This window comes from Scyliorhinus torazame, chromosome 13 (assembly GCF_047496885.1).
Source record: "Scyliorhinus torazame isolate Kashiwa2021f chromosome 13, sScyTor2.1, whole genome shotgun sequence".
Classification (NCBI taxonomy): domain Eukaryota; kingdom Metazoa; phylum Chordata; class Chondrichthyes; order Carcharhiniformes; family Scyliorhinidae; genus Scyliorhinus; species Scyliorhinus torazame.
In genome coordinates this window covers 51,483,749-51,506,833 of record NC_092719.1, presented here as the reverse complement: position 1 = coordinate 51,506,833, position 23,085 = coordinate 51,483,749, and the positions used below count along the sequence as shown (strand labels likewise).

Sequence of the window (23,085 nt, the reverse complement as noted above, 5' to 3'; positions counted from 1 at the left end):
TGCAGTCATGCTATGTGCAGTTGTGAATAATGGTGATTGTTAATTAAACAAACCAGAGGAGGAGGCTTCACATCCACACCACATCCTCAATGATGGTAGAGCCCAGCAAGTCAGTGCAAAAGATTAGACTGAAATGCTTGGCACTTCTGGCTGAAGATGGCTCCAGATTGATGATCCATCTTGATTATCTCCTGAAGTCCCCACAATCACAAATCCCAGTCGTCAGCCAATTTGATTCACTGCACCTGATATCAAGATATGGCTAAAAAGATAGGATGCATCAAAGACTATGGAGCCTGATAACATCCTGGATGTAGTCCTGAAGAATTAGTGGCACTCCGAGACAAGCTGTTCCAGTATAGCTCCAGCACTATGATCTGCCTGACAATGTGGAAAATTGCAGAGTTATATCCTACCGACAAAAAGCAAGACAAATCCAATCTGACCAACTACGGTTACACCAACCTACTCGCAGTCATCTTCAAAATGCTGAAAGGCGGTAGTAAACAGTGTGATCAAGTGCCACATATTCCACAATAACTGACTCCGTTTGGGTCCTGCTAAAGCAACTGGGCTCCAGACCTCTCAACCATTGGTCCAAACATGAATAAAAGAGCTGATTTTCAGAGATTAGGTGAGGATGACTGCTTTTGTCAGCAAGACAGCATTGGACTGTGTGTGGCATCAAAGAGCCTTCGCAAAATTTAATTTGCTAGGGATCGGGGAAATCTCTCCAATCACTGGTTTGAATCATGCCGAGCACAAAGGAAGATGGTTGTGGTGTTGGAGGTCAATCATCTCAGCCCAGGATATTGTGCAGGAGTTTGTCAGGTTAGTGTCCTCGGCCAAACCATTTTCAGCTGCTTCATCAATGCCTCCCCAAACATGTCGGAGTGGCAGTGTTAGCTGATGGAGGGATTCAATCATGAAATTACAGGAAAAGTGGGCATGGATTTGGATGGCGACAAAACATTCAAGGGCTCTTGAGAGGAAAGGGAGGTAGGCGGTGTGGTGGTTGATTCCAAGGACTCCAGTGTTGAGGGTTGTTTTCTCTTTGTCCTGAGAAGATGGGTGATGACAACAGATTTGAAAGATAGGGGATCAGTACCTGATAAAGGAAAACAGTGAACAATATCAATCAACATGGGGCCAGAAAGGACAGATGGTGGTCAGTTTTGTGGCAATTGGTTTGAGGGCGAGTTGGCTTTCATGGATAAGATGAGCTTGAGAGGGCATGAATGGAGATTGGCGACAAACTAGAGAAGTGTGTGATTTTGAAAGCCGGGCAAGAGAATTGGGGAGGGGGGGCGGGGAAGTGGCAGAGGCAGCTGATTGGATGGTCTCAGTCTTGGTGATAAAGAAGTCAATGCACTCTTCATGCCTTCAAGGTGAGGGTTTAAGAAGACTAGTTTCAATAGAGAAAAGAAGCCAGGGGTTATCTTTGTTTTGTTTTGGCATAATATGGCGTGGTCAGCCAGTTGTGGCAATGAAAAGCTATTTAATTTTCATTCAAGCCTGAATCCCTTGAGTGGAGATGAGGTCTGTACCAGAGGAAACTGCCAAAATGTGAAACAGTGGCAATAGTGAAAATGACTAGAGTAGTACCCATTAATTCTGTCAACATAAATGTAGCATGTGATGTTTCTGGAAAATAACTATGAAGGATATGTAACTGAATTCATGACATATCACGCTTGTTCCCAATCACTGTGGTGAAGTACCTGACAAATGCGGTAATGCTTACCTAGAAAGTTAGTTGTTTAAACCAGAGAAGAACTACCACACTTTTTCTGATCAGTAGTTTTTACTCCTCATCCATTTTTTGAGCAGCAGCAAGATGAAGACTCTGCTACTGTGCCTTCCTTTTCTCACCTTTTTGTGATCCATTCACAATCAATTTTCACTGTATTTGGTCTTTTGCACCCTGTGGAGAAATGGAGTCTGAAAATATAGATGAGCCATGTTCTAATTGAATGGCTGAATAGGGATGTAAAATAACTAGTCCCTTTGATAGATTCAACAAAATGGGTTTTGGGTGTCTTTTTAAAGTAGAAGCAATATATTTGTAGTGTGAAAGAATGTTCTGGGTTTGGGGTAGTTTTTGGGTCAATTTTGTTGTCAAAATGTCTGTCAAATTACTTCAAAGAGTGCATTTGCAGTCTGTAAAAATTACTGTTGTAGATGCTATCTCTTCTGCCACATACCATTGCAATACGTTATTTTGTGTTTTAACAAACTTTATTTTAAGTCTTAATCATCATATTGCACATTCCCCAATTTACAAATTACTTTGGAGTAGGATAGCCTATTCCATACCTTTCAGTATTTTTTTTGTATCTCTTTGCTGATCTTCCACTGCATCGCAATATTCTTACACTTAAAAAATGGCATTATGTTACGGGCCAGGGTTTAGAGAACACCAAAGTGGAGTTCACCTGACCCACAACTTTAAATAGATTTTGGTTATGGGGAGCACAAGGGCCCACTTTACAGGTGTGGTGCAACAGAGAGCTAAAGTATGTTTGAACAAAAACAATGTTTATTCTATGAATCCAGTTAACATTTTTAAACACACACAGTAAACATCTTAGCAACTATCAACTCAAATACTCGCCCCAAAGAATACAGTACTCTATAAGTAACCGTTAATCTTTCCTTGCAACATCCATAAGACAAATACCCTCTCTAACACAGATCAGGTTTAAATTCTCTAATGAGAGCAATTATCACTTCTAAATTAGCAAGTGATTGAAGACATTCCTTTCATACAGAGAGAGACCAGAATTACACCATGTTTCTCTGGCTGCAGCTCCCAATCTGCAAAACGAAACCAAACATACCCTGTAGCTGCCAGCCCAAAGCAAAAGTAAAGCAGACAGACAGCCCAGCTCCACCCACATACTGACATCACTGCAGCTATTTGATAAACCCCATTTCTTAAAGGTACATCCACTACAGCTATTTGATAAACACCCATTTCTTAAATGCATTCTAACATGACCATTAGCTTATTTCCAGGGGCTAACAACTAACTAGAAGTGTGAATGCACTTAATTTCTTCCCTGCACCGGAGTGAGGCAACTAGGGAATTTTCACAGTAACTTCATTGCAGTGTTAATGTAAGCCCACTTGTGACAGTAATAAAGATTATTAAGAGTGATCACATGTTGACTAGTAAGTATTCAACAGTTAATTTATGTGCTGCTATTTTCTGCTGTGGTTTATTGGATACTGCACATGGCTGGTTTAAGACCAGAATCAGGAATGGGAACAGGGAATACTAAAAATATTGTGATCTACCCTGTTTTATTGAACATGATTCCACTATTTTCTGCAATGGAAGAAAACATTTCAATATTATTAGGGATATTAAATTATTGGCCTAATTGTCAAGTTTTTTTGTTTCCTCATCCCAAGAAGAAATATGACGAAAAACATGCTCTTCTCCAGTTTACAGAATCATAGAATCCCTATAGCGCAGAAGGAGGCCATTCGGCCCATTGAGTCTGCACTGCCCCTCTGAAAGAGCACCCTACCGAGGCCCACTCCCCTGCATTACCTCCTTTCCCCCACCTTAACCTGCACATCTTTGGACTGTGGGAGGAAACTGGAGCACCCGAAGGAAATCCACGCAGCCACGGGGAGAAAGTGCAAACTCCACCCAGTCACCCAAGGAATTGAACCAGGGTCTCTGGCGATGAGGTAGCAGTGCTAACCACTGTGCCACCCCCTTGCATTTTCTTTTTAACATTCCTATTTCTAAGGTGCATTTTAGTGAGTGTCAGCGGTCTCTAGTGTCTCACCGATGCTACCACCTTTTGTGCAAGTCTGAACATGAAGTTGATTCTGAAGCAGAGGGGTGAAGCTGATTTTTGTGTACGCTTGTGCACTCCGTAAGGGAGTTAATGAATAATAATTTCCTAGTTTTGATCTGGGCAGTGAGACTAAGTGTAGTGCTTCACTCGGATCAACTAACTCAATACAGACCAATAATTGGACATGGACCACCCTGGGCTCTGGTGCAGCAACATACTACGCAATGTACCTTCATGCAGAACTTTTACAGTTTAGTGCATAATTGAGCCTATAATTTTAACTTCTGTTCTTCCCATCACTGTCTGATTTTTGAAATGTTTATCTATTTTTCTACTGTTGAGTGTAAAATTCAGTTCTTATTGATGTAGAACATTTGATCCTGAGAAAACTGACATCCAAACATTCTTAAGAAGTCTTTACGTGATGCTCACCAATGTTCATGTTGCAATTTGATTACTGTTACATAATGTTGCACTTTATAGTAAGAGCTTTGCAAATCTTTCAGAAACTAACTTTGTTTCTATCGCCTTAGAGCAAATTATTGTCTACATAGGCTGTCTTGCACATCATTTTGACTTATGGGTTAACCATCTGTATGAAAGCACTCATTCAAAGTTCCACCTTTATGCTTCTGCTGCCATTATGTCCCATTGTTACCACTCGTGCATGATTTCCATTGGTAATTAATTGGCTTTCTGTAACTTCAAGATTTTCTGTTTATGCACATGATCTTTTTCTGCTCCACTTAATATATCTCTTTTAAAATCTTTTATCATAAGTAGATTTCATTCATCTCTGGTGTCATCCTTATCAGTGCACAAATCTTTCAAGCAATGATTTCCCTTCCTGTCGGATCGATATATTGAAAATGTCGGTTAACGTTTTGACTATTATCAACTTTGAAAAAGAAGTAACTTCTGGGACAAATGGAAGCTGTCTGAAGTTGTCCTGTGGCTGCTTTCAGTATTCAGGGTTTAAGAAAATAGATTAACTGTTGATAAATGAATAACAAGAGGAAGGGTTTTCATTCATTCACAATGTGTAGAACAAAGCTGTTCTTCGTTGGCTCGATACACACGTCTTGCACTCTTTCATCCGTTGATTGTCAACCACCATTCTGGTGCAGCTTCATCATGAGCTCAAACTGCTTTAAATCTTGTTTTAGCTATTTTTGAGAACAGAATTATTAATATTGCAGTTGGTTCAAGAAAACAATGCAGCTGTATCAATGAAATTAATTTTATAAGCAGAGACACGTACTCTAGAAGGTTTAATATTAACCAATTTTTAAAAAACTATAAACTTCACTTTCATTTTATACCTGTAAAAAAACTTATGTACCCCAAGTGCAATGTCATTCCACATAGAAAATCTAGGCACCCTGACTGAAAGGGGGGCAGGTTTGGAATGTTATGTTACTTTCATACTGAGTTCTCCAAAACTGTTTGCGTCATTTGTTGGTTGTTCAATCATTCTGCAATTAAAGGAAGAATCTTCATTTTTGTCCATAAGCCATGTCTGTCTCATTTTAAAATGACCAACTTCCCATTTCTATTGCATTTGGCTTTGGGTTGATTGTCACGTGTATCGACTGCGCACAGTCCAGACAGATCATTCCATACATGAAAAACATGGGACATACGACAGATACACCATGTAAATACATAGACGCCAGGTGACGCGTACGGAGTGTAGTACTACTCAGAAGAGAAAATGCGTGGAGAGATCAATTCAGCCCATAAGAGGGTCATTCAGGGGTCTGGTAACAGCGGGGAAGAAGCTGTTTTTGAATCTGCTAGTGCGTATTCTGACTTTTGTATCTCCTGCCCGATGGAAGAGGTTGGAAGAGAGACTAACCTGGGTGGGATTGGTCTTTGATTATACTGCCAGCTTTCCCCAGGCAGCGGAAGTGTAGACAGAATCAGTGGATGGGAGGCAGGTTCGTGTGATGTGCTGGGCTGTGTTCACGACTCTCTGCATTTCTTACGGTCTTGGGCCGAGCAGTTGCTGCCAGATAGGATACTTTCTATGATGCATCTACAGAAATTAGTAAGAGTCAATGTGGACATGCCGAATTTCCTTAGTTTCCTGAGGAAGTATAGGCGCTGTTGTGCTTTCTTGGTTGTAGATTGTTGATGTGCACATCTAGGAATTTGAAGCTGTCAACCATCTCCACCTCGGCACCGTTGTTGCAGGCAGGGGTGTGTACTATACTTCGCGTTCTGAAGTCAATGACCAGCTCCTTAGTTTTGCTGATGTTGAGGGAGATATTGTTGTCGTTACACCACACCACTAGGTGCACCATCTCCCTCCTGTACTCTGACTCATGGTTGTTCGAGATCCGACCCACTAAGGTCGTGTCATTGGAAATGGAGTTGGAGGCAAATATTGCCCCACAGTCGTGTGTGTGTATATAGGGAGTATAGTAGGGGGCTAAGTACGCAACCTTGAGGGGCTCCGGTGTTGAGGACTATCATGGAGGCGATCTGATTGTTTACTCTTTCCTGTCTGTGGGTCAGGAAATTAAGGGGCAATTAAGCGTGGCCAATCCGCCTAACCTACACATCTTTTGGGTTGTGGGGGTGAAACCCAAGCAGACACTGGGAGATTGTGCAAACTCCATACAGGCAGTGACCCAGGGCTGGGATTGAACCATGGCCCACAGCGCCCTAGGCAGCAGTACTAACCACTGTGCCACCGTGCCGCCCTCCCAAAGCACTTCATAATGGTAGGTGTCAAGGCCACGGATGTTGGTCGTTGAGGCACGTTGTCTGGTTCTTATTTGGTATGATGGTGATCTTGAAGCAGTTGGGAACCTCGGAACGGAGTAGGGAGAGGTTGAAGATGTCCGTGAACACACTCGCCAGTTGGTCCCCGCAGGATCTTAATGCATGTCTAGGGACTCTGTCAGTACCAGTTGCTTTCCGAAGATAAACTTCGAGAAGGCCAATCTGACTTCATAGGGGCTGGTTTAGCACAGGGCTAAATCGCTGGCTTTGAAAGCAGACCAAGGCAGGCCAGCAGCACGGTTCAATTCCCGTACCAGCCTCCCCGAACAGGCGCTGGAATGTGGCGACTAGGGGCTTTTCACAGTAACTTCATTTGAAGCCTACTTGTGACAATAAGCGATTTTCATTTCATTTCATTTTTCATAGGCTGTGACAGTAAGTATGGGTGTGTCCGATAGGCTGGGGCAGTTGACCGGCATGTTGGTTTCCTGCTCAAAACGAGCATAGACTGCAAGTTCATCGGGAAGAGGTGTGCTGTTGCCAGAGATTATACTCTGCTTTGCTTTGTAGCCTATATTGTTTTTCACCCCTGTGTACACTGACCTGTATTGCTATTTAGCAATGCCTCAAGTTTAAAATTCTTATTTCATTTCACATTTTCCACCATAGTCTTGCCTCCTTAGCTGTGTAACTGCCGCCAGCTCTACAGCATTGAGATTTCTGAGATCCTGCAATTCTAACCTCCGGTGCATCCCTGATGTTATGTCTTTTCTAATACATATTTCAATTTTAGTGATGCTCTGTCTTATTCCTGATAAAATAACATTATGGGTTATGTAATAATTTGCGGCCTGCAAAATATTTTCCATTGTCTCTTTGCTTCTGGTGAACTATAGCATCTCTACATGAAAGAGACGTAGACCTGTATTCCAGTTACTTAGTGGAGAGCAAAACCGAAAGGGACTGGAATAAAGGAAATATACACAAGTTATTAAAAAGAAATGGAGTAAGAATATGTCATACTTCAGCATGTAAATTAATCAGGAGTAACTGACAGTCAGCCTATCGTGTGGGACACTGTACAGGCACTGCCTGGAAAGTGGGTTGTAGCAGAGGTTGGGTACTAATGAATTAGAATTCACTTAACATTCCCTGTTACTACCCCACTGCAGTGAACTCATTTAGCACTTTGATGATCAAGATGTAATACTAAAGCTCTAAGACAGTAACTCTAATATTAGGGGTATAACTTTGGGGATTGTATAATTGATCATGAGATCCATCTTAAATAATTATTGAATAGCCTGTGATGGTGTTTTCTCTGAAAAGGACAGAATATTATCAATGAAGTTGGAATCAAGATGCCAGTATTGGGGCAACATGGTGGCGCAGTGGTACGCACTGTTGCCTCACCACGCCAGGGACTCGGGTTCAATTCTAGTCTTGGGTGACTGTGTGGAGTTTGCCCCCCCCCCCCCCCCCCCCCCAAGATGGTCTAGATGGCGTGCTCTTTCAGAGGGTTGGTGCAGTCTCGATGGGCCGAATGGCTTCCTTCTGCACTGTAGGAATTCTATGATTCTGTTGTCCTTTTTTTTTTCAGACCAGGATGAACAGTGTTGGAAATATCCTTGATGGTTAACTAGTGACGCATGTCTATGTCTGAAATTGCACATGTGCATACATCAAATGAGGGCAGGGCTTGATGACCTTGGTCAAAAACCTTTTTAGTGCAATGTATTTTATTGTTCATACAAGAATAATGGTACTGACAACAAGAGCAACTTTGCACTTTTTTTTGTAGTTCCTTTGTTAGACCTTGCAGAGCCACATCTGATTTGACTGACTCAATCCCTTCAAAAAGGATAGGGCATGCAGATGAAGGAGTATTACAAGTTTTTTTTTCTCTAAGAATATTTAATTCTATTGGTTTAGTTGCATTTTGTCTTTTTAAAATTAAAAAATTTATTTGGCCTGCACCAAATTTCTGCGTTGCTGTGCAAATTAGAGGCAATATTGATGCCAGCATGTAATCCATGGGTAACCAGAATACTTCCTCAAATTGGGTGGGAGGAAAAAAAGCAAAAGGTGTGCTCGGGGCAAGGGGAGTGAAGAGGGAGGAAAAGGAGGCGAGGAAACGGAAAGGTATAAAAATTAAAAGAATGTGAAAAAGCCGGGTGGCATGGTGGAGCATGGGTTAGCACTGCTGCCTCACGGCTCTGAGGACCCGGGTTCGATCCCAGTCCTGGGTCATTGCCTGTGTGGAGTTTGCACATTCACCCCGTGTCTGCGTGGGTCTCACCCCCACACCCCAAAGATATGCAGGGTAGGTGGATTGGCCACGCTAAATTGCCCCTTCATTGGAAAAAAAATAATTGGGTACTCTAAATTTTTTTAAAAAAAGAATGTGAAAAAGCTTCTTGTAAGAAGTTCAAGAGTCTTACGAGCATGTAAATAGCCTATTTAAAAAGTGGAGATTTCAGACCTCTTGTGTCTTGTTTTAATGTTAGTCAACAAGTAAGTACCGTCATGTACATGCTTGAGTAGTGCAGAATTGCTGATTGCTTTTATGTGAATCATTGTGTGCTGTTACTGATTTGTACTTTCCGTTGCAGTATACAACATGTATATGGAGCGCAGCATCCACCATTTGATCCTCTGCTACATGCAAAGTAAGTGTGAAAATTATTATTCCATTTGTATAGATGAAGATTTTTTAAAGTACTATTTGAATGCTGCATTTATAGATCATCCTGCATGAGTTGTGCTGCTGGATACTCAGATTATAGAGGATTGTTTATCATTGTTAGGGTATCATATTTTATTTTAAATTTCCATTGCTGGAAGACTTCAGCTCATTAAGATGAGAATATTATTGCTGGGGCATGCAACATTTGTGTTACTCTTGAGGTATTCTCAGTTATAGAAGGTTTGAAGGGGAGTGAATTTTGCATGAAAGTTTCTCTTTGAACTTTGAAGAGTGCGGGGGAACATGATTATTGCATGGAGATAATATTTTGAACTGTGGGATTTGGATAAAGACTGCATGTATGAGCTGCTGAAGGGGGATAGGGGTGTCTCTGAACTAGGAGATTGTCTTTGTGAACAATGGGATGAAGGAACTTTGGCTTGATAGTACGGAGAAACCCAAAATGACACTTAAGTATATACTTTAAATAAAATAAAAATTGTGAATTGAAATAGATTGTTAAATTAAGCAGAAAGCACTCCTAAAACATTAAAAACAATCAGTTTTGTCTGGAAATGTGGTAAATATTGGCTGGCTGGGGTATTATGATCCCAGAACAGACCCCCCAACAGTGACTCGGATGCTGGACCGAAACCCCCATATTTTAGCTTATTTTGTAACACTGTGCAGAAACAATATTTTGCTTCAGGAGTGATTGCATAAAGAAATAGGGATTTGGTATTTTAAAATTAAACAGTATTATTAACACAATATTAAACTCTTTAACGTCACACCTAAAATAGCTTACAATTACCCCATTATCAATACTACTCAATAGAGTAAACACAATACCCTTAATTCCTATCTCTGTTCCCAATTAAACAAGAAGATAGAAAAAAAACATACAGCTCTCAATCCACTCTACAGCCCAAGAACACAGTAATACTTGCTTTCTAGAACAGATTTACTCCTATTAGACCTCCTGCAGACTCTGGTTGGATGTCTTCAAAAAGCTGTTTCAGCCGGTTTGTTTCAGCTTCCCCCTTGTCTTCAGACAAGTTTGCACTGCTTTAAATACTATTAATCTTTTTCAACTATCCTACTGTGAAAGCAAAAGACTTTGCTTGTGGTCTAAAGGGTAGCTAGATCAAAACTCAACTCAAAAGCATTCTCAAAATCCCGGATTGTCTTAGCCCCACTCAGCAATGACATCATCTCCCCAAGCTGAAAAGAAATTAGCTCACCAGGCTGAAAACGCATCATCTCCCTAGTGACTCTTCTTAGCCCAACAGCAGTGCAGTAGGCCAGGCAGGCTTTTACCATCGTCAATTCCACCTCTGACTCCAAAAAGCTTTCTGGTCTTGAAAAACAAGGTTCTTTTAAAAGCATGGCTACTGCAGTCAAACACACTCTCACCTGTAAATTTCCAAATGTTTATCCAATATATCTAAAATCCTACATTTGACACAGTGGGGAATTGTCAAAATTAGACCTTTTGGAAGGGATGAGTATATTCTGAATTTGCTGTTCACGAACATGAATTTTAAGTGAATATCACTATCCAACCACAACATAATTTAACCCAACCTCAGTTGGGCCGGGCCGTACTACAATTATCCACACCGCCCATAGTTGCAGAATAATTAATTACGTAATCAATAAAAAGCCAGATTAATATGAATCATCCAACAATAAAATGTAATTTGGCCAAGGATTCTTAGTTGTTTATACTTTATCACTTCCACTTCGGATAGAATTCTGTCAAATTTCTTCCGAGTGCTCAAAGGTAATTGAAGAAGCTTTGTGGAATACCTGTATTCTTTGAATAAAACCTACACTCACTTCTTCCAAATTTCTCCTATTTCTCTGCTCCACTATCAGCGCTTTTCAATTTTTCAATCCTGGATTGTTAACCTACACAAAAATATCTCCCTGATAGTAGTCACAGCACAATAGCCATCAAATTTTGAACTACTTTTTGCTTCTGTTTAATAACTACAATGTATGACCTGCAAATCTATAACACAACAAATATTTATCCAGCATTTATTGTTGTGTCTGTTCTACCTATCTGCTGTCCTGGAGCTGTGAGAGAATTGTTTTCTAGTATTGGGATAAAATAAGTTCAGCTTATTTTCAATTCTCTTTATTTTTGGAACCTTTATCAGTGCATTGATCCCTTTGAAGGCTGAGTGTTCAGAACATGGGTCATTGGTGATGGCATCACCAATGACCTACACTAGGTTAATAAAACTTGTTTATGCTTGGAACAGATGGCTTTGAAATGCATACAATATTTGAATAATTTTGTTGATATCGGCTTCAAGCATTGGTTAGTACAAAATACTACTTTCTTCACCTGTTCCAAATTGACACCCTATGTTTCCACATTTTGTCTTTCGTTTCACTGTGCAACACCTTCAGTTTTGCCATGTGAAAATCAAGCTGGGTGGACAAAATGTTGAGAAAGAGCAGAAATCTTCATTTAAATTTTAAATAGATACGAATGAATTTGAAGCAATAGACAATTGAGTTTGTGTGTACGTATGATCTTAGAAATTTTGACCTTTAATCCTTGACTTGGTGTGATGAGATGTTCTTCTAGTTTCACTGGAGCATTGCAGCAGGCCTAGGCTTGAGAGCGAGATGCTAAGTTGAAATTGCAAGCAACCAGGAGATTGGGGTCATGCTTGTGAATGGAGCAAAGGGGTTCTGCAAAGCGGTGAATCCCAACACAAACAGGAAGAACAATACCTTATCTTCTTATTAAGCACGTTACAGCCTTCTACACTCAACATTGAGTTCAGTTACTTTAGACTGTGAACTTTCCTCTCTATCTTGACCCCCCCCCCCTCTTTGAGAGTTTGTTGATTTTCAGTTTCCTTGACCTGCCCCTACATAACACCATCTCTCCCCCGCATGGTCCCCGAACCCTTGTTGTTCAGTTTTCTCCCATTAACACATTCTGCTGTTACCTTTTGCCACTATTATTACTTTACATCCCTTAATGGCACCATTAACACTCCCTTTGTCTTCTGCACATGACACCGTTGTCAACCTGTCCTTTGCCCTGACCTATCCCTGATCTTCTATTCTGCCCATTCCACCCATCTCTCCTCCCAAATCATTTGTTTTATTTGTCCTTTTCTTCAGTTCTGTAGAAGCATCATTTGGACTCTATGTTAACTGTGTTTCCCTATACAGCTGTGCCCAGACCTATTTTCTTTAGTTCATCCAGCATTTTCTATTTTTATTCGAAATAATTCTTCAATGTTGGTCTTGGGTACCAAATTTCAAAATAATAGTTTAAAAGGAAAATAGAAATCTATGCTACCGTGGCCAGCACGGTAGCAGTGGTTAGCACAGTTGCTTCACAGCTCCTGGGTCCCAGGTTCGATTCCTGGCTTGGGTCACTGTCTGTATGGAGTCTGCACGTTCTCTCTCTGTCTACATGGGTTTCCTCCGGATGCTCCGGTTTCCTCCAGCAGTCTAAACATGTGCAGGTTAGGTGAATTGGGCATGCTAAATTGCCCTTGGTGTCTAAAAGAAGGTTGGGTGGGGTTACTGGGTTCCGGGGATAGGTTGGCAGTGTGGGCTTAAGTGGGGCGCTCTTTCCAAGGGCAGGTGCAGACCCGATGGGCCCAATGGCTTCGTTCTGCATTGCAAATTCTATGATCTATGACCTTTTGAAGGGCAATTAGAGTCACTGGAATGGGGGCGGATCACAAAATGAATTGGGAAAGTTTCAAAAGAAAAAAAGTGGCCTGCACAGTGGTTAGCATAGTTGCTTCTCAGCTTCAGGGTCCCAGGTTCGATTCCTGGGTCACCGTCTGTGTGGAGTCTGCACTTTTTCTCCGTGTCTACGTGTGTTTACTCTGGGTGCTCCGGTTTCCTCCCACAGTCCAAAAAGATGTGCAGGTTGGGTGGATTGGCTATGCTAAATTGTCCTTCAGAGTCCAAAAAAGGGTAGGTGGGGTTACTGTGTTATGGGGACAGGGTGGAGGTGTGGTCTTAAATAGGGTGCTCTTTCCAAGATGCAGACTTGATGGGCTGAATGGCGTCCTTCTGCACTGTAAATTCTATGAAATCCATAACACAATACTGAGTAGCCAGATGCCTTTAATCCTGTTGTAAAAATGATGTATCTGAAACCATACTTAATATTAATGAGAACCATTGATTCAGTTTCATTTTGTTTTGACCAACAGCTTACTTAAAGCAAATTCAAAGCCACAATCTGTGTCAATGAGAACAAAGAAGGTTACGAGTTTTCAGGAGTTTGAAAGTATTACAAGTGATGCTTGGGATGTTGGTGATGATGATGATGAACTCTTGGCTATGGCTGCTCAAAACCTGAATACCGATGTTGTTATGGAAACAGCAAATAAAGTACTTCAGATTCATAGCAAACTACAAGAACAGAAACAGCAGGACAAACAAATAGAGACATCACCAGAACAATTGGACCGCTTGGAACAAGTGAACAATAAAACTGACATTACTAGGTCTACTAGTGCAGTCGAACTTAATAGATCAGGTAATTCGAACCATTCAATATCATTTCATCTAACTCTGTTGACACTTTTCTGCTACTTCTGCATTCCAATTGAAACTTTCCAAGCTTGTGAGAGGGGTGTGTTCTTTTTCCTGAAGTTGTTCTTCCTCTTGACCTTTGGAGAAATGTCGAATTGAAGACATTCAAACGCAAAGATGTATTCTTGAAAATGCAGGTTTACCTTTAAGAGTACTACTGGCAAAAATGTGATTGAGCACGTGTGTTGGCTACCCAACCAGTTGCTGGTTTGATTTGCACCATTTCACAGAACACTGAATAATTGATAAAGTACCATGTTGTTCATTCTGCTGACGGTGTGATTCTTGTTCACAATATCCTGGATTCCATTCCCACTGATGATTTGATTTTACTTCGATCTGAAAGAATTTGTGGGACATTTAATCAAATGTTTTTTTTTTTTGGAACTTTGATTTTCTAAATCTCTGTGGGGAAAAAGTTATAATTTTTCTAACTCTAATTTTGGGTCCTGCAGTAATTATTTATATGCCCATGTGATTTACCTGTTTGCATTTGTTATCCATAGATATTTACAATAATTATTATAGTCTTAATTCCCATTGTAACTTTTCAAACTAATTTTATATTTACGGCCAGTTTCTGGAGTTTAGTTAATATTTGTACGGTTGATTCTACTGTTGGAACAGATTTTGAAAATACTTAACTTCTAAATGCTTCTTATCTATTTTTGTTGCTTGTTTATTGACTATAATGTTGTTTTATTTCTCCATGGTTAGTACACCTAAATATTTCAGAAAACCTAACTGGAAGAGGTTGTGTAATACCATTGGTTAGCATTCTGCTGTTTCTCTTCAGGGCTCAAGTTCAAATTTCCTCCTCCTTTGATTGCAAAAATGGCAACATGAAATATGTTTGTAAATACATGCTTGTGTGTGCATGGGCCCTTGTAACAAAATTCAATTCTATATTGCCTGACTTGATTTAATTTGGAATTGTTTTGAATGTTACATTTAACATTTTAAGTGTGCTCATGATTTATGCTGATTGAGAACATGCTCATGACACCTGCAAGGCTTGGAATTGCTGCATTCTATTCACATAGTCTTGTGTAAACAAACCTGTTCAGTCTGTGCTCTGATCCTTGTGAAACCCCACTGGTTACAGACTGCCAACCTGAAAAAGAACCCCTTATCTTCTACTCACTGTTTCCTGTCCATTAGCCAATTCTCTATCCATGCCAATATACCAGCTCCAACACTAGGGCTGGTCCCTAATTTAAAAAAATCTTTATTATTGTCACAAGTAGGCTTACATTAACACTGCAATGAAGTAACTGTGAAAACCCCCTAGTCGCCACACTCCAGCGCCTGTTCAGGAGCACTGAGGGAGAATTCAGCATTTCCAATTCACCTAACTGCAAATCTTTTGAGAACATAATGGTTTCTACACAGCTTCATCATTGGCAAAAGTCATCTAATAATAATCTTTATTAGTGTCACAAGTAAGCTTACATTAACACTGCAATGCTGTTACTGTGAAAATCTCCGAGTCGCCATTCTCCAATGCCTGTTCAGGTACACTGAGGGAGAATTCAGAATGTCCAATTTACCTCACAAGCACGTCTTGTGGGAGGAAACTGAAGCACCCGGAGGAAACCCACGCAGACCCGGGGAGAACGTGCACACGCCGCACAGAAAGTGACCCAAGCCGGGAATCGAACCTGTGACCCTGGCGCTGTGAATTAACAGTGCTAACCACTGTGCTACCGTGCCACCCTTTTGTGAGATACCTTGTTGAACCCATTTTTGGATATCCAAATACAATGCACCTATTGGTTTCCCTCTATCCATTCTGGTTGAGACTTCCTTGAAAAAACTCTCAATTTATTAGTCAGACACGATTTCCCTTTCATGAAGCCACGCTGGCTCTGCTTGCTCAGATTATGATTTCCAAATATGCTGCTATTACTCTCTTAATAATTGATTCCAACATTTTTCCAACAATAGATGTTAGGCTAATTGGCCTATAGTTACCCACTTTTTGAATGGGGGTGTCACGTTGGCAGTTTTCCATATCCTCCAGTACTTGTCCAGAATTTTGGAAAATTACAACCAGTGCATCAACTACCTCTGTTTCATAGAATTATAGATTTCATAGAATTTACAGTGCAGAAGGAGGCCATTCGACCCATCGAGTCTGCACCGGCTCTTGGAAAGAGCACCCTACTTAACCCCACACCTCCACCCCGTCTAACCTAAGGGTAAATTAGCATGGCCAATCACCTAACCTGCACATCTTTGGACTGTGGGGGGAAACCGGAGCACCCGGAGGAAACCCATGCAGACACTGGGAGAACGTGCAGACTCCGCAGACAGTGACCCAAACGGGAATCGAACCTGGGACCCTGGCGCTGTGAAGCCATAGTGCTAACCACTATGCTACCGTGCCCTTTTAGGATGTTGTTCAGTTGCTACTTTTAGGATCCTAGGATGCAAGCCATCAGGGTCAGAGATAAGTTACATCATTTGTTTTTCCGTTTTCTGAACTCCTAAATGTAAGAAGCTTGATTATTGTCACTGTGGAAAAGACACTACAAAATCTTTTGATTGTTGGTTTTTCTTGTGCTGCTTCTTGATGGTGCTTTTCTGTTTGTCTTCAAGAAAGAGAGAAAAATACACAGGTAGCAGCCTATGCATTATTTCAGTTTGTATGCAGAGCAGGAGTGCTTCATAAAGATATATTGCTGCTGTTGCAAGGGGAATTGGATAAACTCTTAAGGAGTAAAAATTGCAGAGATATAGACAAAAAGCAAAAGGTTTTTTTAATATCTAAATGTAGAGTACCCAATTCATTTTTTCCAATTTAGCATGGCCAATCCACCTACCCTGTACATCTTTGGGTTGTGGGGGCAAAACCCACACAAACACTGGGAGAATGTGCAAACCCCACATGGAATGTGACCCAGAGCTGGGATCGAACCTGGGACCTTGGCGCCGTGAGGCAGCAGTGCTAACCCACTGTGCCACCAGTGCTGCCCTTGACAAAAAGCAAAAGTAATATATAAGTGATTAACTATATTCTTTGGAATTGGCACAGACTTGATGGACCAAATACCTCCTCTGTGCTGTGCTATTCTATGTTTCATTGGAACCAACTGAGATCATTTAGCCCCTTGAATCACTTCCGCGATTTAATAAAATCCTGGCTTTTGTATCCTCGGATTACCCACATGCTTTGGTTCTATATCCCATTATACCCCTGGCATGCAAATGTCTGTTGATCTCAGATTGAAAATGAATTGACTTAGCTTTTTGTGGGTGACAGTTCCACAAATCATCCTTTGTGTTGTGTTTCCTGATGTGTCTCCAGAATGGCTGGCTCTGATTTTGAGTTTATGCCCACATGCCATCTACTCCACCAGCAGGAGAGGATGTTTCTATCTTCCCTATTGATTCCACTCCATCAAATCACCCCATAACCTCCTATGTTGTAGGGAATACAAGCCGAGTTTATGTTAAATCTCAGTCTAGCTGTTGGATCCCTGGTAATATTCCAGTGAATATGTACTTACAGGTACTGTATGTAGTACTTCCTATGTGACCTAATCAGGACATAGTGTGGCTGGAGAAAAACCTCCTTTACTCATTATATTGTAGCCCTCTTGTTAGAAAGAATAACTTTCCAATATCCTCTTTATCTTTTGTAACTAACAATTGCATTTTAGTGATTTGCATACAGGAACTGCAGAATCACTTTGGACCTCCACTGTTCCTTCTGTTTCAATAAATCTAGCTTGCCTGGATTGAAATCCACCTGCCACTTTTTCCCCATTCACTTCATCTATCAATCTGATAATGTTATGCACCTGTGTGGACTGCATACAATTCCACCAATCTGTGTTGTCTGCAAACCTGGATATGTGGCTCTCTATTGTGCAAGCTAAGTCATTAATAAATAGTGTGAATCATCCAGCACAAATCCTTGAGGGCCATCAGTTGTCACTTCCTTTGATTACACACCCATTATAACTCTACCACCTCAGCAATCTCCTAACCAGGTCAATAATTAGCTGTCAATCCCAGGAGCTTTAATTCTAGCAAACCATTTCTTTTGTGGAGCCTTATTGTTTTGTGGAGCCTATTCTAGAAACCCATAGACATTCCCCTGTCTACTACTTTAGTTACTTGCTCAAATATAATTATCCTGAGATAATGAAGCGTGCCTTGACCGAATGCAGCAATTACCTGGACTACATTCAAGCTTGGGCTGATATGAGGCACACATGTTATCTGCGAGTTAAATGGTAGCTAATGACTATTTCCAATGAGAGAGATTTTGAAAATCGCTTCTTAATTATTCCTCCGAATCGCCCGCACCATCAACATCCTGGGGCTATTATTGACCAGAAACTTAACTTGATTAGCCACATTAATTCTGTGGCAATGAGAATAGATTAGAGGCGGACTATTTCAGGATTACTAACTTGTTCCCTGATTTCCCCAAAACCTTTCCGCTATTTACAAGGCACAGATCAGGAGCGTGATGGAATACTCTCCACTTGCCTGGATGAGTACAAATCCAATAGCACACCAAGCGCAACACCATCCAGGACAAAGCAACTCACTGGATTGACACCCTGGCTGCTACCTTAAACGTTCATTCTCCAAATCACTGGTGTGTTCCTTGACATGTGTAACATCTACAAGATGTGTTACAACAACTCCCCAAAGTTTCTTTGACAACACTTTTCTAAACCCTCGCCCTGTATCACTGAGAAGAACAATAGCCAAAGGCACATGGGGACATCCTGCTTGCACGTTTCCCTTAAGTTACACACCTTAATGATGTGGAAAGATACCTTTGTTCCTTCATTGGTGCTGGGTCAAAATCTTGGAGCTCCCTTCAGACTAACGACTCTCAGAGAAAAACATTCTCCTCATCTGTCTTAAATGGCAGAACACTAATTTTTAAACTGTGTCCCCCAGTTCTAGACTCCATCGCAATAGGAAATATCCTCTTGGCATCCACCCTGTGGAGTCCCTCAGGATCTTGTGTTACGGACGCCTGGTCAGACCCCAACAGTGGCTAAGATACTGGGCCAGGACCGCAACTTAAAAAAATTTTGTAAGACTGTGCGTAAAGATTGATTCATTCCACGAGTGGTTGCATAAGAAATAGGGTTTGGTTATTTTTAAACCAAAACTGTATTAAAACAAAAGAGAAATAATCTTTAAACTTTTGAACTTCAGACCTAACAAGAACAGCGTACATGTATATTTTAACCCTAACACACCATTTCCCATTAGACAGGAAAAACTCAACTCCACGCAGGCAGGCAACAATGATACTTGCATCTACAGAATACATTCATGGTGTTAGAGTAGCTCCTTCAGACCCCTTTTCGAAAGCCAGTCTCTGTGACAGCTTTTCATGACCTCTCCCGGTGGCTTTCCAAATCCTTCTGCCCCCACCTCCTTTGAACAGGATTCTTTTCTCTCTCTGAGCTCGACCCAGCGCCTCAAAAAATGGTTCTGTCCTGTGGTATCCAGACTTGAAATCATCATTGCTATCTGGGCTTTTGATCGCCCACTACATAAAAGAACAGGGCCATTCTATGAATATGCAATTAACCTCTAATTTACAGACACCATAAGCCATCAGACTCTGTAATAGGCTAGGCCTTTTGGCTAAGATGAGTGTGGGATCAGGTGTAATGCCTGGATCTGGTATGTCTCTCTTGTGGAGACCATGAATTGGATTCAATTTGAATTGTTTCTTGGAGCAGGCAAGGAGCTGGATTAGGGGTTCGTCGCTGTCCACACTCTGACCTCTGGTTATGGATTTTAAAAAAAATAGCTGGTGAGATCAGAGTGTTCCAAAGGACAATGGATCTTGAGTGAATCACTCCAGCTGAACAGGGGTTCATTCTTATTAACAAGTTAAGTCTGAATGGGGGAATGTAACTCTGGTCAGGTGTGGACGCATACCTCCTTACTGAGTGCTAGCAGTTTTACCCTCTGCCTATTAACCCCTAAACTGCCCACTACATCTTCGAACCCATTTCTGGATCCAATTTCCGAACATCTCCCTTTCGTAACATTTGCATGTTTCAACAGGATCACGTCTCATTCCTCAAAGCTTTAAGGGGAATCGCTCCAACCTGCTCAAACTTTCCTCATAAACTAACTTCTTCTTTCCAGGAATCAGTCTAGTAAACCTTCCGTTAACTGCTATTGCAATTATATCCTTCCTTAAGTAAGGAGACCAAAACTGTACACAGTACTCCAGATGTGGTCTCAGTAAGGCCATGTACAGCAATAGCCATACTGCCCTATTTTTATATACAACTCCTCTTGCAATAAATGTCAACATTCCGTTTGCCTTCCTAACCACTTGCTGTACCTGCATACTAATTGTTACAAGGACACCCAGATCCTTCTGGACTGTAGTATCCCTGCAGTTGCTCTGTCTAAATAATAAACTACTTCTCTTCCTGTCAAAATGGACAAGTTCACATTTTGCCGCATTGTGCTCCAACTGGCGAATTGTTTGCTTACTCTCTTAATCAACCTGTATTCCTTTGTATTCTCCTGATATCCTCTTGATGACCTTTTGTAAGGGCCACGAAGAATCCAACACGAGTTTAAGGACACAAAGTATGTGTGTGTGTATGTGTGTGTGTATATATATATATATATATATATATATATATATATTGCTGCACACTTCTTCCTGCTGGTCCCAAACTGGCCAGCTTTATTTATACATGGAGTTTACTAATGGTTTCTCCACCCCCCTCATTGGGGAAGCTCATACTCCCACAGGATTGTGGGATTGTCATTAGTCCCCAGCCAATGGTAAGCAGGCAGGTTATAACATCCCCCCCCCCAAAGTCCAAGGAATCCACCAAAGACCCTGGCGAAGGAGGGCGTTGGACTCGTTTTGCCGCAGGCCGGACACCATTTGCACGCGGCGCTGGATCAGGCGGCGTGTAACGAGACGGAAACCGGCGCTTCCGTGATGAACGGCGTAATGGTTATACATCCACGGCCCTTGGACCCGAGGATTCCCCCTCTGATGTGTCCTGTGTCTCCATCTTGGAGTCAGAGTCTGCTGCCTCTGTCATGTCAGCATCTCTATCTCCATTCGGCTCTGTAACGACCCGCGCAGGCTTTGAGTGAGGCACCAGAGGAAGATTGTGAGGACTACCTTCCATTGTCTCTGGTCTCTGCGGCTGTAGAAATGAGCTCCGGGGGCGGGAAATCTTTGGAGGGGATAGTCCTCTGGACCGAACGTGGTCTACATGTTTGCGCTGGAGACGACCCTGGGCTTGCAGCTGGTAAGATATAGGGCCCATTTGGCGAAAGATTATGCCAGGAACCCACTGGCACCACCAGCAGAATTCCGAACGAACACTGGGTCACCGGGCGCAAACTGCCGAATCGGCTGATGCCGAGAAAATCCCTGTCCCTGCCGTTCTTGTGTGTGGCGTACTTTTGCGCCAATGTCCGGGAAAACCATACTAAGGCGGGTGCGAAGTCTCCGGCCCATTAGGAGTTCTGCGAGAGCTACCCCAGTCACCGCATGGGGGGTGGTCCTATACGTAAACAAAAAGTGAGCCAGTCTCGTCCATTGATCCGGAAGACTGCTTCTTTAGGCCTCTTTTGAATGTCTGCACTGCGCGCTCTGCCAACCTATTTGAAGCCGGGTGGTAAGGGGCAGTGCGGATATGGCGTATGCTGTTCATCTTTATGAACCCCGCAAACTCCTCACTCGTGAATGGAGTGCCGTTATCCGTGACCAGCACCTCGGGGAGGCCATGCGTACTAAAAGACAAACGCATCTTTTCAGTTGTTGCGCAGGACGTTGTCCCCTGCATCTTATGCACCTCTAGCCATTTAGACTGGGTGTCGATTAATAGAAGGAACATGGATCCTTGAAAAGGGCCTGCGAAATCTGCATGCAAGCGCACCCAAGGCCGCCCTGGCCATTCCCAGTGATGTAGTGGCGCGGCTGGCGGAAGCTTCTGATGCTCCTGGCAAATGGAGCAGTTTTGGGCCACCTTCTCAATGTCGGTGTCGAGGCCTGGCCACCAGACATAACTCCGGGCCAACATTTTCATTTTGGTCACACCTGGATGCCCATTGTGCAAGTCTGTTAGTATCAGCTCCTGGCCTTTTTCCGAGACAATCACACGCGTCCCCCACAAGAGGATGCCGTCTTCCACGCTGAATTCTGACAGCTTGGAGGAAAATGCCCGCATTTCACCTGGGAGCTGTCTATGCTGCCCATCATACAGGACTATGTGCCGAACCTTTGACAGTACTGGTTCCGTCTGGGTCCACTCACGGATCTGTGATGCCGTGACAGGCAAGGTGTCCATAAAATTTAGGGTTGCAACCACCTCACCGGTCGTGGGGGTTGACATGGGGCCGGTCGATAAAGGCAATCGGTTCAGTGCATCGGCGTTTGCTATCTGTTCCTTGTTTGTACTCCAGAGAATACTCGTATGCAGCGAGCAACAAAGCCCAGCGCTGGATCCGTGCGGAAGCAATGGGCGGTATTGGCCTATCCTCTCGGAAAAGTCCCAACAGAGGCCTATGATCAGTCACGATAGTGAAATGGCGGCCATACACGTACTGGTGGTAGCGGTTCATCGCAAAAACCACTGCCAGGCCCTCCTTCTCGATCTGCGCGTACTTTTTCTCCGCTGCAGTCAATGTGCAGGAGGCGAAAGCTATCGGTCGCTCGGCCCCGTTCTCCATCTTGTGGGACAGGACGGCCCCAATACCATACGGGGATGCATCACATGTGACGAGCAAAGGCTTCCCAGGATCATAGTGGGTTAGTAACGCAGATGACGACAATTGTTGCTTTACCTGCCGGAAAGCGGTTTCTTGCGGCTGACCCCAAACCCAGGTGTGATTTTTCTTTAGCAGAAGGTGTAACGGGGCCAGCGTAGTTGCCAGATTGGGGAGGAACTTCCCGTAATAGTTTACGAGACTGAGAAAAGAATGAAGATGCGAAGTGTCAGTCGGGGCGGGGGCCTGTTGAATCGCACGCCCCTTCTCTGCGACGGGGTGCAAACCTTCGCGGTCCACCCGATAACCTAGGTAGACTACTTCCTTTGCCTGAAATACGCACTTTGTGCGACGTAAACGGACTCCAGCCTCCGAAAAGCGTCTAAGGACAACCTCCAGATTTTCCAAATGTTCCTGCTCCGACATCCCTGTTATCAAAACGTCATCTAAGTAGACAGCGACACGTGGTAAACCTCTCAAAATGCCGTCCATAACACGTTGAAAAATAGCGCAGGCAGA

The 23,085-nt window shown here is 42.5% G+C and overlaps 1 protein-coding gene across 7 annotated transcripts in view; it reads left to right on the top strand.

Annotated features, from left to right (window-relative positions):
- The window catches only part of tbc1d22a (TBC1 domain family, member 22a), a 517,208-nt gene that overhangs the window by 11,847 nt on the left and 482,276 nt on the right, over nucleotides 1–23,085 (top strand). For all 7 annotated transcript variants that reach the window (XM_072471465.1, XM_072471464.1, XM_072471460.1 and 4 more), the window contains exons 2-3: nucleotides 9,158–9,214; nucleotides 13,440–13,768. In XM_072471465.1, coding sequence (XP_072327566.1) covers nucleotides 9,158–9,214; nucleotides 13,440–13,768 — 386 coding nt within the window. The remainder of the gene's footprint in view (nucleotides 1–9,157; nucleotides 9,215–13,439; nucleotides 13,769–23,085) is intronic.